At 36.4% G+C, this 15434-nt stretch overlaps 1 protein-coding gene across 2 annotated transcripts in view; it reads left to right on the plus strand.

Annotated features, from left to right (window-relative positions):
* LOC133661755 (adhesion G protein-coupled receptor L3-like) overlaps positions 1 to 15434 on the plus strand; it is a 219437-nt gene that overhangs the window by 159686 nt on the left and 44317 nt on the right. For both annotated transcript variants that reach the window (XM_062065205.1, XM_062065206.1), the window contains exons 11-14: positions 828 to 1033; positions 3231 to 3407; positions 11144 to 11353; positions 14551 to 14771. In XM_062065205.1, the coding sequence (XP_061921189.1) occupies positions 828 to 1033; positions 3231 to 3407; positions 11144 to 11353; positions 14551 to 14771 (814 nt within the window). The remainder of the gene's footprint in view (positions 1 to 827; positions 1034 to 3230; positions 3408 to 11143; positions 11354 to 14550; positions 14772 to 15434) is intronic.

Genomic DNA, 15434 nt, shown 5'->3' on the forward strand with positions numbered 1-15434 from the left:
CAAAAAAGTGAAGTTTCCCTTTAAATCCAAAGCAAGTCCAAATGCTGAATGTTGGTCTGTTTCACCAGCTTCTTCTGTTCCCTTGCAGCCATGTTTACTTACTACAATATTTTGCAATTTGCACTCAATTTTGCAAATCACTACATGATTGCATCATCAGCATGCATTATTGCGATGTGGTGATAGAAGTAAAATCTCTATCGCACACCGTTTCTATCACCCATGTCTCGGTGGCAGATGTATTTCCTATCGTCGTCTGGCGTCAAGTGACCCAAATTGTTTTCTTTTCATCGGGCTCAGTAATCTGATTCACGGCTGGTGGTAACTCGCCCTCATCTTGCCTCTGAAAAGCCAGGCAGCAGGAGAAGGAGGAGGGCAAGAATATGAATTTGGCGAAAGGGGAAAATGCATCTCTTTGTCAGTGCCAACAAATGAGTTTTTGAAATGCACAATTTGGAGTAATTGTTGATGCAAAGTTGTTTATCCTCTTTTTTTTTTATCACACGAGATCTTGTATCGTTCTCATAAGGAAGTTTAACAATATGTTGTTGTGGCTTACGATGTTGAATACAAATAGTAAGAGAAGAGCACAAAACAAGAATCAAATTCGTTGAACAACAAGAATATTTTCGGTCCGAATATTTTTTTTGCTTTTTATAACAATTACTCTGAGATTTTGTTTGATTTTAAAATTGTACGGCGGGCAGCATCTAATTCTTCCTGGGTCCGCAGCTTGCAAACCTTATTTTAGACTTAGGCTAATATCTTATTTTGTAACATTATTTATATTTTGTTTGCAATTTAGTTTGTGCTTCGTCCCCTAACAGGTGAGATAAGGATTGCGTTTGTGTTGTACAAGCACATCGGAGCATATTTATCCACGGACAATGCCAGCATCAAATTGGGCAGCGACGCCATGGCGACGAACTACTCTGTCATCGTCAACTCGCCTGTGATCACCGCCGCCATCAACAAGGATGCCAATAAAGTCTACCTTTCAGACCCAGTCATCTTTACCATCAGACATCTGCAAGTATGTTCATTATAGCATCAACTAGCAAATATATTAAAGCTAGGTTAACATTGTTTATTATTATGTATTATTGTGTTATATGCATATTTTATATATATATATATATATATATATATATATATATATATATATATATATATATATATATACATATATATATATATATATATATATATATATATATATATATATATATATATATATATATATATATATATATATATATATATATATATATATATATATATATATAGTTGAGGTTTCTGTGGTTTATCCGTTATACAGTGCTCAATACCGGGGTAGTAGAGTGGAATATACGTTAGGTCAGGAAAAAACACAGAGGCTATATCATCCCTACAAGCCTGTTTCGCAGGTTTCGCAGGATTTTTTATATATATATGTATAAATATTGAAATACATATATTAAATATCTTAAAACTAGGCTCACTTTGTTTATTATTATGTGTTATTCTGTTATTCTATATATATATATATATATATATATATATATATATATATATATATATATATATATATATATATATATATATATATATATATATATATATATATATATATATATATATATATATATATATATATATATATATATATATATATATATATATGTATGTATGTATATGCATATATGTGTATATATATATATGTATGTATGTATATGCATATATGTGTATATATATATATATTATATATGTATATGTATATATATATTTATATGTGTATATATATACATATATACATATATATATGTTGTACATATATATGTATATGTACATATGTGTATGTGTATATATATATATATATATATATATATATATATATGTATATATATATATGTATATATACATATGTGTATGTGTGTATATATATATATGTATATATATATATGTATATATACATATGTGTATGTGTGTGTATATATATATATATATATATATATATATATATATATATATATATATATGTATGTATATGCATATATGTGTATATATATATGTATATATATATCTATATATATATATATATATATATATATATATATATATATAGATATATATGTATATGCATATATGTGTATATATATATGTATATATATGTATATATATATATATATATATATATATATATATATATATATATATATATATATATATATATATATATATATATATATATATATATATATATATATATATATATATACATACATATATATATATATACTGTATATATACAGTATATATATATATGTATATCCATCCATTTTCTACTGCTTGTCGTTGGGGTGCTGGAGCCTATCCCAGCTGCATTCGGGCGGAAGGCGGGGTACACCCTGGACAAGTCACCACCTCATCTCAGCGCCAACACAGATAGACAGACAACGTATATATAAATATACAAAACAAAACAAAGAAATGAATTAAGTGTATGTAAGGGAAATAAAAGCATAAGACTTTTGACTTAAAATAAGTAGTTTCTTTTAATTAACTTAACAAAAAGTCCAAACCCTTTCATGTCAAATATCTTGTGTGTTAAACATACTTGGTCAATAAAGCTGATTCTGATTTAATTTAAAAGTGTACTTTGATCCACAAAAAAAAAAAATGTTTTTGTTATATATTTTGTTTTCATTTGTTTATTTTAATTTAAATATTACCTAAAATTACAACTATAATTTGTTTTAAATACATAAAATACAGCAAAAACTACACTAAAATGAAATCCAACATTTAATGACAATCCTGATGTTTTTAATAAACTAAAACTAAGATAGGATAAAACAATCCTAACAAACATTACTTTTTTTTTAACTAACACTAAATCTAACTAAAAACTAAACCAAACTGAATTAATAGCATTTTAACCAAAATAAAATGCATTGACTGACAACAAGGTATTTCCTCACCAGCTGAAAATACATATCCATACATTCCATGTCAACCAGACGTTTCTTATGATAAACTATAACATAAAATTTAAATAATTACAATTAAATGAAAACAATCCATGCAAACCAAAATGTCCATTGCTAAAAAAATGAAAAATAAATAAAAATAAAAAACATGACATGACATGATTAATCAAACTACAACAACATTAAATAAAGCAAATTAAATCAAATCAAATTAATCTGAAACACAAATTTCCTACAAAATACAAACATTTTGTGTTGCAGCATTCCGAGGAAAACTTCAACCCCAACTGTTCTTTCTGGAGTTACTCCAAGCGAACTATGACTGGTTACTGGTCCACTCAGGACTGCCGCCTACTTGGGACCAACAGAACGCATACCACCTGCTCCTGCACCCATCTCACCAACTTTGCTGTCCTCATGGCCCACGTGGACGTGAAGGTAGGCCGGTGTTTAACTTATTGTTACACTTGTATGGTTAATTTTGGGACTGCTTTTGGTTTTATTGCCACCCATTGCCCCAGGATAGGCGCAAGCCTTCACTAACCCACTTTTGGGGTTCTCAATTGGAGGTCATCCTGGGCTTTGGGCAGATTACAAGTACAGTATGGCACCGCGTGGCACCAAGTTGACAACATAAAACCAAACACAGATACACAACAATTACACACACTCGTTAACATCCATCAAACAGATGACTTACTAATGCACGAGTTAGTCCAACAGTGTCTTTAATGGGTTAATGTTTAGGTCGAGGAGCAATCCAGAAGATATAAAGAAATTATGAGCACCCATGCTTTTGGATTTCTACTCCTTGCATGTGCATAATTAAGTATGGTCGATCAGTTAGCTTCAAAAGTCCTGATGAGTCATTGATGTTGAATCTTTTAAATCTTGAGAACAGTATTTCAGAGTTTATGGTTCCACTTCATCATAATCATGATATCTAAACATTTAGTATACGTTCACATACCTGCTCAGTGGGCTTGTGGTTAGAGTGTCTGAGAGTACCTGAGATCGGAAGGTCGTGAGTCCTAACCCCAGCCGAGTCATACCAAAGACTATAAAAATGGGACCCATTACCTCCCTGCTTGGCACTCAGCATCAAGGGTTGGAATTGGGGGTTAAATCACCAAAATGATTCCCGAGCGCGGCCACCGCCACTGCTCACTGCTCCCCTCACCTCCCAGGGGGTGGAACAAGGGGATGGGTCAAAACGGAGAGAGTAATTTCACTACACCTAGTGTGTGTGTGACTATCAGTGGTACTTTAACTTTAACATCTGTGCTCCTAAAAGTAAATAACCAGTAACCACTACAGATGTCCTGATTCCGATCATGGGATCGGATCGAGGGCTGATACCTTTCTTTTTTAACTGATTGGTGATCGACTGATGAGCTGCCGAGCCAAGTCCATCTTTACCAGTCCCAGTGTTTACATGGCTAAGTTGTTTACTGACGTGAAAGCTTCCTACTCTCAGAAATACACTATTACTTTTACATATACCTTGTTACAAACATGCACCAGTGTTTTGCGAGAACACAGGATCATATTTGAGAGCAAGCTGCAACAAACGCGTCTATCCACAGTGCGAAGCTGCTTTTAAGATGCGTAGTTAAATGAAAACATTGGTTTCTACCAAGTAGCATTATCACTAGAGGACTATAGGAAAAGGAAGTTTATTACTATGAAAAAAATAGAGTAGTGAATGGGGAATATAAGCGTGAGAGATTTTAAGTGTGGTATGTAGCGTAAGAAAGGGTTAAATTGCGGGACTGTCACGCTTAAAGCGTGAAGCTTGGCAGCTCTGAGCAAGTGTCCAGCGTGCTCCATTGTTATTGACTTCGACACCGAATAAGATGATCAGTGGCTGTAAGGCGCCGACTAGTGGTGAGTATAGGGAAAAGCAAGAAGAGTTACAGACTGACAACTCTTTTTACACTTTCAAATTGCTGTACAGACAGATCGAAATAACTAATCCCAGACCAAGACATCGATCCACTGTTCCTACATTTAACCAACCATGGAAGACACTACGCAATTTAAACCAAACAGAAACAACATAAGGCGGGTCTTGGCGTCTCTCTTTCGCCCACCTCAGCTGTACGTTGTTTCATATTGGTTGGTGTAAATTGTGTGGTGTCTCCCGTTGTTGGTTAAATTTAGACACACCTCAGATACGCACACAGACACAAATCTAGATGTGGTCATTCAAATCGTAAACAAAAGTAAAATAATACATTGCAAAATTCGGTTTGAATCAAGAATCGCGTTCAATCGTGAATCAATTCTGAATCAAATCATCAATTGTAATTGTAATTGGATCGATTCGTAAGGTACATCTACCCTATTGAGTATAGTATCAGTTATAAACAAGACAAATTTTACATTTCTTGTTCTTATTATTGCAAAATAATTTTTGTTGTTATTTTCGTTATTGTTTGCAGACTCAGGGAGTAAGTCTCTGGATGCAGAAAGGCTTTGAGAGAAAAAAAAAAAGATTTAAATGGGAGCCAATAGTTTTTAGCCTTTTGTTAGTGCACTAGTCACTGTATTTTTGTGAATGTAGCATTGAATACATCATCTGATTTACAGCAATATTTAATAAGATAAGCTTGTTATTATATATGTTATTGTGTTTATTTTTAGTTACTTACTGTAAAACATTTCCGGTTGTATAATCTATTGTCAAAGTATCAAATTGGGACTGAATCTCAGTTCAGATCGAAGGCCAAAAATGTTGATCGGGACATCTCTAGCAACATTTTGAATGTTTGTCGTCGATATGAGAAACTTGAGTGTCCTCTAAGTTGTGTGATTGCAACAGAGCAATAAATACAAGCAGTTGGGGATTTGAATGTACCGTAAATTATATGCATCTTCAACTTTTAAAAAACATTAAAAAAAACAATGCAAAACATCCCTGAAGGTACAAGCTGTGTTTTACTGATTAATTTTCGACACTTTGATCATCTATAGGGCATTTGCAACAGTGCGTGCTGCGATGTGTTAACCTTGAGTCGTCCTGAGAAATAACCGCTGGATGTTTGAGGAATGGGAGACAAACAATAAAACAGGATTTTTTGTGTATATTTAATATCTTCCAGGGCTTAATTGGATAGTTGTGCATGTCGAGTGACTGTCAAGCAAACAAAAAACCTTACTATTTCATCAGGCAATGCTTTGAACAGCTTCCTCTCAAGATTTCTCGCTATGTCACTTTTGAATTTAAAGCGTCACTCTCACAAATTTCAGGGAAAGACAGATACCTTCACATATAGGCCCCCGGGGAGGCATCGAACCCACGGTAAATTGCTGCTATTCCGAATCAGCGGCGCATCCTGCAGCATGATGTAGAGATTTAGGGTGCAGCATCCATCACTGTCTTTGAGGATCACTACAGAGCGTAGCGGTGATGACAAAGGACGGTCAAGGTTAGCTTTGTTTGGCTATAACACTTCACTCTGACACTCAGTTTTTTCACATTTTTTCTACCGGATCATGAAGGAAAAACAACTTGTTTGTTTTTCCATCCATCCATCCATTTCTTACCGCGTTTCCCCCCGGGGGTCATTTTTTTTCATGTTAAAAATATACAGAAGACAAAAATACACAGGATGTTGGTAGTGTCACTTTACATGTCCTCTCACAAATTTAACGTTGACTTTTCAGTACTTCCTGTGGGGTAAATTGTTCCAAAATGCGAACAAATTAGAAGGGACACATGCACTGTATCAAACATTGGAGACTCTGGCCATTAGTATGACACTTGATCATGTTAAAAAGTCAGTTCCTAACACGTTATATGTTAATTCAGTTGCCTGTGGATTTAGTGGTTATGGTTATGGTTTAGATTTATTTCAAACAATTTACAGTATGGTACTTCGCATATTTCCAAATTCTCATTACAACATGTCTGGAAAGGAGTAGAGTGGTAAATCCTGGTTTACAATGTGATTTAGGCTTGAAGTAGAACATAGTTCTTTTAGCCCGGTTTCCTGTACAGGAATGAAACCCTAATTCTAGACTAAATCACATGTTAAACCCCTATGCCTCTTTCCTTACAAATACTTATCACCTTCATTTTTTCTGACAAGTGAAACCTTTCATGGTGAAACAATGAATTCATGAGGTGTGTGTGAATCAACAGTCTGTAAAATAAGTATAAAATAGAATACAACATATCTTTATTGTCATTGTACATTGTACAACGAAATTGTAAGCAAAAACTAATTTAGTGCAAATTCATAATAACACATAAAAACATAAGAACATAAATAAATAGATACAAATACATAAAATACATAAAATGCATAAAAATACCAATCACACAGCTCACGGTATGTTTGTAAATCTAAACTGAGAAAAGATCACATCACGTTCCAGAATACTACATATTCAGACTACAAATAAGAGAACTTCCTAGAGTAATTGGCTGGGTTGATGGAAACCCTCGACCTCCTGACTGCAGCCGACATGTTAACCATCATGTTTGTTTTCAATTGTGGGATACCGGTACTTTAAAATCATTTAATTGAAAATGTTATTCTTGCTTACACTGAAGTTTTTCAAACAATTATTTATTTTTCTTTCTCCATTCTAGATTAGGAGTCACACTTCGCAGTTCCACACACTGCTAAAATATGTATTGAAAAACTCCATCCCTGGTTTTGAGCACACCCTCACCTTTGCACAATGTACACATCCTTAATCTAATTTGGCTTCTAAAACACGATCTTCTTTATTGTTGATTACTTTAGTCTGATATTCTGTAGTCTGGAACGAGTTATTCTGCAGTTAAATGACATATCAGAAAGCAACTCGATTAATATGCATTCATTTAAACTAGATCATTTTAGTCCTGGTTTTATTAATGCTCTGAACAAGCAACCGGGTCTTTGAGTTTAAACAGTTTCTTAAACTGGAATATATTAGTACTTTGTGTGACTTCTTTGCTTAACCAATTTCATATTTTAATACCACATACTGATAAACTAAAGGTCTTAAGTGTTGTATGTGCATACACATGTTTAAAATTTATTTTTTTCTTTTAGGTTACATTTCCCCTCTTTTGTGGCGAAGAACTGTTGTACATTTTTGGTTAGCAGGTTATAGTTTGCTTTGTCCATAATTTTAGCTGTTGGCGAATGGACCAAATTATTGAATTTCAATATTTTTGATTATTAAAAAAATAATTTTGACCCTGCAACAGATTACTTCTACTTTTATGAAATAACCATTCCCCATGAGCAGTCCATACTCATATTGAATTTTTGTTTTTAATACTTCTGCCTTCAGCAGCTTTATCCAGATACAAAGTAAGACCTTGTTAGCCCTTAGCTTTTGTCACAGTGTCATTGCAGCAACCACAACAAAAAGTCCATCAGCGATGGCCCTTTAAAAAACGGTACAGACAGTGTTTGAGAGTCTAGACCGCAACAGCAAATGAGAACAGGAAGTGAACAAATGTGTTTGTAACTGCTACGAAGTGGAAATATGGTATGATTAAATAAGATTTGCTTCTTCCTTCTACTTTTCGAACTTGTTAAGAGAAATTAAAAATAAGTATAATATGTGATGTATCGTGTTGAAATTGTATGTATGTTCGAAATAAACTTCAACCAACAAACCGATTGTTTTCCAAAAAACACAACCATTAGACAAAATTGTGTATAAAACCTTCCTAAAAGACTCGATGTCCTACAGCGTCTATACTTTTGCCCATCTGTCTGAAAGCATAATATAGGACGTGTATATGAGAAGACAAATGTGCAACTTTGCCACCCCTGCCTGACTCACCCAGTAAATGTATGGTGTAAATTACCCCTTCAGATCATATACTCTCCCCCCTACACCCCATGGACTCCCATCATTGAGCCTTTTTGCTGCCAGGTGTGGTGAGATTGCATCATTTGGCAGACCACCTAGGCCCACCCCCCTTTCAACATCCACTGCCCCCCAGGCCATCATCCACCTCCAAGAATAAAGAAATCATTCTACAGTAAATCCATCACTGAAGGTGTAGATACACTTGCTGCCCTTCGCTCTGTTTCTGCAGCAGTCTCCCTTAAGATTCTCTCTTCTTTATCCGCACCTCCATTGAAGGTGAGATTGTGATGGATGGAGCCGACACAGCTCGCTAGGCTCTGTTACGGACCGTGCTGGCACAAACAGCTTTCCACTGCACCACACAAACACAAATACTGTTGTTCAAACACTGCCTGTTATTAGCGACAACATCCACTCAATCAAATGCGCCAATACAAGACTTCCATTACAAATTCACAAATTGTAAGATAATCGCTAAAACTAAGAGTTAGTAGGATAACAATTTCATCATGGCAACAGCTGGACCCTGGAACAGAATATTTTGATTATTATGTATGATATTTATATAGCGCTTTTCTCTAGAGACTCAAAGCGCTTTACATAGTGAATCCCAGTATGTATATATTTAAACTAGTGTGGGTGGCACTGGGAGCAGGTGGGTTAAGTGTCTTGCCCAAGGACAAGGACAAAATGACAAAACGGCAGTCACAAGGATGGCAGAAGAGGGGATCCAACCTGGAACCCTCAAGTTGCTGGCACAGCTGCTCTATCAACGGAGCCACGCCGCCCTGGATTCTTATTTTTGGACCAAATAATTGTATGAAAGCAGCAAATATCTCATCTCCATTCAGTCTAATGAGCCAATACAAAACTTCCATTACAAATTCACACATTTTAAGATAATCACTAAACATGCACATTTTCCGTATCAATAATTGGTTAATAGGATAGGGGAATCTCACTCATGAAATTGTATCATGACAATAGATTGACCCTGAAATAGATTATTAAGATGTTCATTATTTCTTGCTACAGAGTGTGGCAGCATAGCTTTCGTACAACCTGATTTACAGCAACAAGTTAGCCCTTATGAGCAAATTCAAATCTGCTATTACAAATTTAAAGTTTTTAAGATGACCATTAATAATGTGTTTTCCTCTGCCAATTAAATGTTGATATAAGCCAGGACAATCTATCTTTGGTTGTTCTGAACTCCTGTTTAAATGTTAGCTCATGACAGGTTATTCTTCTTTAGACAGCAACGTTTTGCTGTAATTATCTCCATTAATGCTTATTGTGGTTGTATTTATTTGTGTTTAGTCTCTGACTACCCTTTGCCTCAAACTCATTCTGATGAATTGATACATCAAAAATCTCGGGGCATTCAATCAATCGTAACTGGACTGTTGGGTTTGTCTTAGAAGACGTTTCGCCTCCCATCCTAGTAGGCTTCATCAGTTCATGCTCATAGACTTGGATTGGTCAGATCTAGTCTTAGACTTAAATTGGTCAGATCTAGTCTAGCGGTTAGTGCCAAAACCCCAAGTATTTATACTCCAAAAAACCAGGAGGGTTTGCCTGGGCAAGGATGGTTTTGCCCTACCGTAGTGAGAAAACTGTTGAAATGCAAACAATCCTACTGTCAAAGCCAACGACAGTCGTTGAAGTGTAATTTCCCCTCATTAGCATTGAGGTATTGTGTGTCAGAACGATTGCTGTGGATCGACTACTACCTGTCCAAAATAGTCGGAATCAGCCACGTTAGCATTCCATTCAGTTGTAAACAAACGGCACAACTCCTATTTGTTGAACTGATGAAGCCTACTCGGATGAGAGGCGAAACGTCTTCTAAGACAAACCAAACAGTCCAATTGTGATTGATTGAATGCCCTGAGATTATAATGACGTGGGTGAATGAAACATTCATAGACACGATACATCAAAAGTTGGCGACAATGCCAAGAATAATCATAATCTGCCCTCCGAGTCACAGCCATTGTGTCCTTGGGCGAAACACTTCACCCACCTTGCTCCCAGTGCCGCTCATACTAGTGTATGAATATGAATCAATGTTTAGTGGTGGTCGGAGGAGCCGTAGGTGCTAATTGGCAGCCGCGCTCCTGGCAGTCTACCCCAGTGCAGCTATGGACCACCGTCCACCGTCACCGTCACTGTGTGAATGTGGTGTGCATGAATGATGGGTTCTCGGTTCTCTGTGAAGCGCTTTTAAGTGTCTAGACAAGCATTATATTAATCTAATATAAATGTAATCCTTTATAATATATCATAGTTGATAATGATAATGCTGATGTTAATAATAATAATGACGATTTATCTGTCTTCTGCAGAACACAGACGCAGTCCATGACATGATCCTGGATGTAATCACCTGGGTGGGGATCCTCCTGTCTCTGGTCTGCCTGCTGGTCAGCATCTTCACCTTTTGCTTCTTCAGAGGCCTTCAGAGCGATCGCAACACCATCCACAAGAACCTCTGTGTCTGCCTTTTCATCGCTGAGTCCCTATTCCTGGTGGGGATAAACCGGGCTGACCAGCCGGTAAGACAACAATTTTCTATACTGCTTGTATTATTCGGAGTCACTTGAGAGCTGGAGCCAATCCCAGTTGACTTTGGACAAGAAGCGGGGTACACACTGGACTAGTTGCCAGCTAATTGAAGGGGAAATTTACAGGAGGTAAAGTTATATTTTTGCCACATTCCTGTGAGAATCCTACATCTGACTGAAGCATAAAAGAGTGGAACAACCCAGGACTAGCTGCAGTGTGCTCAAACAACCACCAGGTAGCATCAGGGAGCAGTTAATACTGCATCATCTCTTTCTCTTTTGGACCTATTAGGTCTTATCAGGTCGGTAGTGCATTCTTCACACATTATTCACGAACGTTTAAAGTGAAGGATGGAGAAAAAATACATCTTTACCTACTAATAGACAAACACTCACACTAACATTCACACCAATGGACAATTTGGTCTCTAACATTGTAATGTACCACAATGTAACCTAGTGTGCATGTTCAAAATAAACTAAAACTGATTTATTACCATTACCAACCTAACATGCATGTGTTTTGGAATGTAGGTGAAAACGGGATATGTGTTATCTTTGTATTGTTATTATTAATAATATTATTGTTATCATTATTACTGTTATTATTATTATTAATATTATTATTATGTACAATAATACAGACTGAAGAAACCAGGAATCGTCTTTAGTCTTAAAGGTGTCTTTTATGGCTGTGATTAATGGTCTTCTCACGGACCACACAATTAATGTCCACTCAAGCCTTCAGACGTTTAATTGAATCAATTCCAGGGACAAAATAAGCTAGTAATGTTCAACTGCGCACATAATGAGTTGAAGCCGTGTACGTACTATATAATGTTAGAGCTGCGCTAGTCAACTAAATTGTTCTCAAGGGTCACATTTTCACAAAGCTAAGCGTTTAACTTAATTTTTGTTCAATATTATTGCACTTTCAGTGCTTATTTTAGAAAGAAGATCTTATAGACTGTTTTTGCATGAATGCATATACTGGTTATATAGAGGATCTTTGACTCACATTTCTTGCGTTGAAGGTCCTTAAAAACAACTGAGTGCTCCTGTCTTAGAGAAGTGTTTTTTGTTTTGTTTTCCTTTTTTTATTTGTCCCTTTTAAAAGCTGCATGCTCTTGTCATGTAGGATCTTTGATGAGCAGATTATCCCTTGAAAACAGAGTGCTCATGTGATATACAGCCCTTTGAGACACTTGTGATTTAGGGCTATATAAATAAACATTGATTGATTGATTGATATAGAGGATCTTTGACTGGTGTTTTTTCAGCAGAATTCTAAAAACAGCAGAACACTCTGTCATATAGTGTTTGCAAACTGTTAGTTTGATCCCAAAAATATATTAAATTGACATAGAAGAGCTTTAATTTGGGATTTTGTAGGTGACCCTTTAAAAAAGGCAGCATGTTGCTGTCATATACACTAAAGGATCTTTTGACTATCATTTTTGTAATTTATCCTTTAAGACAGGGGTGGGCAATTAATTTTCACCGGGGGCCGCATTAGTAACCCGAGCACTGCTGGAGGGCCACACGACAATATTTCAATTAAATTTTGCTCAATATTATTTTTGATATACCGTAAGATAAATAATAATGATGATAATAATAATAATAATTAATAATAATAGAATTTAACCTAACTTAACTTTATACAAAAGCAGATTGCTTTTGATGGTCACTTTATCCTGCATTATCCAACATTTTTCCCCATCAGATTTGGACAACCATCTGTTGTTAAAAATAGTTTTTAATCATATTTATTTTATATTGTTTTTTATATTGGTTTTATATGTAATTGTTTTTTCTTTTTATTCAGTCATTGGTGGAGCTAAGGATAATATTTGAATATTGTTTTTAATATTAGTTGTGCAGCACTTTGGAAACATTTTGTTGTTTAAATGTGCTATATAAATAAAGTGGATTGGATTGTCACACCTGCCAGCTTGTCCCATTTCAGTCCTAACATGTCCAAATGCGCATTTACCTATGTGAACAAGTCATTACCTGTGGTTGTCTCTTTAATTGACTGCATGGCTGCCAGCTACTCCGTGATTTGAAAGTCTGCAGTTATCCCACGTAAGAAGAAGAGCAGCTGGGCGGTGTCACAGCAGCTCTCATCCAAAGTTAGCGAAAAACAGTCCATGTCTCCGGGCATACAGCGCAACAGAGTCCAATAAGCACTCCTTAATAAACTCTCCGTCAGAAAACGCCTTACTTTTTCTGGCGCTTTTGTGAGAAATGACGAAACTTGTCCTGACGGCTGCATTCTGGGGGTGTGAAATATGGCAAAAAGTCCTTGTTGGGTTTGCAGTTTTACCATCAACGCATCGGCCTCCCTTGCGCGCGCTTCATCAGACACATTCCGGTGTTTTCCCTCGTGTTTCTTCGTGTAGTGGCGATTAAAATTATATTCTTTAAACACAGCAAGCTGTGTACCACACATTAAGCACACGGCTTTACCATTAATTTATGTAAAGAAATACTTGGCAGTCCATGTCTTGTTGAAAATACGCCATTCGTCATCAACTTTTCTTTTTTTAGCGTCTCATCACTTGTCTCTATGCACCTTCACTCACAGGTTCCCCCCGGACATACGGCATAAATAACACATTTCAAAATAAAAGCAGCACAGTTGTATTGCGCGCACGACATAGATGTTTTTTAAACTTTATTTTGTAATTTGTGATTGCGCCGTTCAATTCACTCACAATCGCACACGCGCATACGTCCACACGGAAGTAATACAAATAACGCTTTTCAAAACAAAAGCAGCACCGTTGTATTGCACACTCGATATAGATACTTTTTGAAATTTATTTTGTAATTTATGATTGGCCTCAAGCGGGCCGGACAGGGGTGCGCAAAGGGCCGGATGCGGCCCGCGGGCCGTACAATGCCCAGGTCTGCTTTAAGACAATAACAGTGTGCTCTTGAAGAAACTTTGACTCACATTTTTTGTAGGATGTCCTTAAAAACAGGAGTCATAGTGCTCCTGTCATATAAACAATATTTGGCTAGCATGTTTGCAGTAGATCTGTGCTCTGCTGTTTGTTAGGACCGACTGCAAAAACGGCGGTCAAAGATCCTTTATATGGCAAAATTGTTGTGCTGTTTTGAGAGTGTTTCCTTGGCTATATTCATTCACATGATGCTTCTTTAAATCCTTCCTTTCCCAGATCGCATGTGCTGTCTTTGCTGCCTTGCTGCACTTCTTCTTTCTGGCGGCGTTCACATGGATGTTTCTGGAAGGCGTCCAGCTCTACATCATGCTGGTGGAGGTATTCGAAAGCGAGCACTCCCGGCGTCGTTATTTCTACATGGTGGGCTACGGCGTCCCAGCGCTTATCGTCGCCGTCTCCGCTGCCGTGGACTACCGGAGTTACGGCACAGAGAGAGTGTAAGTTGCCTTTTTTTTTCAACCAAGGAAATAATGGAAGTAATGACACTGTATGATATGCTGACATGCTTAGCAGTTAGTCCACACTAGCTGTAGCATTGGTAGCCGGTGGGGCCATCGTTCTTCCTGATGGATGAGGTGATAGCTTGCCACCATAAATAATTAAAGGCCCGCCACCATCGGAACAATTACATTGGACCAGTGAAGGATGAGGGAGGGGACATGCCGTGACACAGCGGAAGGAGGAGGAGGGGGACAGAGGAGTCTTGGGCAAATAGATTTGGGGACGATTGCAGGGTCATATAAGGCATCCAAAAAATTCTCGGCCGACATTTTCTAACTTGGGAAAAAACATTTTTTTGTAACCATGGAGAACCTCTAATTATTTTTGAATGAGGTGGCGGAGTAAAGGGGTCAAATCAGCTCGACAGAACCTCAAACTTTAATGGGTCGTGTCTCTCAAATCAAGAAAAATTTATTGGATCAAATAATTATATACATTTTTGACTACAGTACAAATGACTCAAAATCACCAGTTAAAGTAAATTTTTGATAGTATTCTGCTTGTCACAACAGAACATCAAACTTTTAGGGAATAATCACTAAGATTAATGACACAGTTCCCGTAATACAGTCTAGATCAAATATATTTGTTGTTTTATT

The sequence above is a fragment of the Entelurus aequoreus genome, linkage group LG12 (genome assembly GCF_033978785.1).
Source record: "Entelurus aequoreus isolate RoL-2023_Sb linkage group LG12, RoL_Eaeq_v1.1, whole genome shotgun sequence".
NCBI classification, from domain to species: domain Eukaryota; kingdom Metazoa; phylum Chordata; class Actinopteri; order Syngnathiformes; family Syngnathidae; genus Entelurus; species Entelurus aequoreus.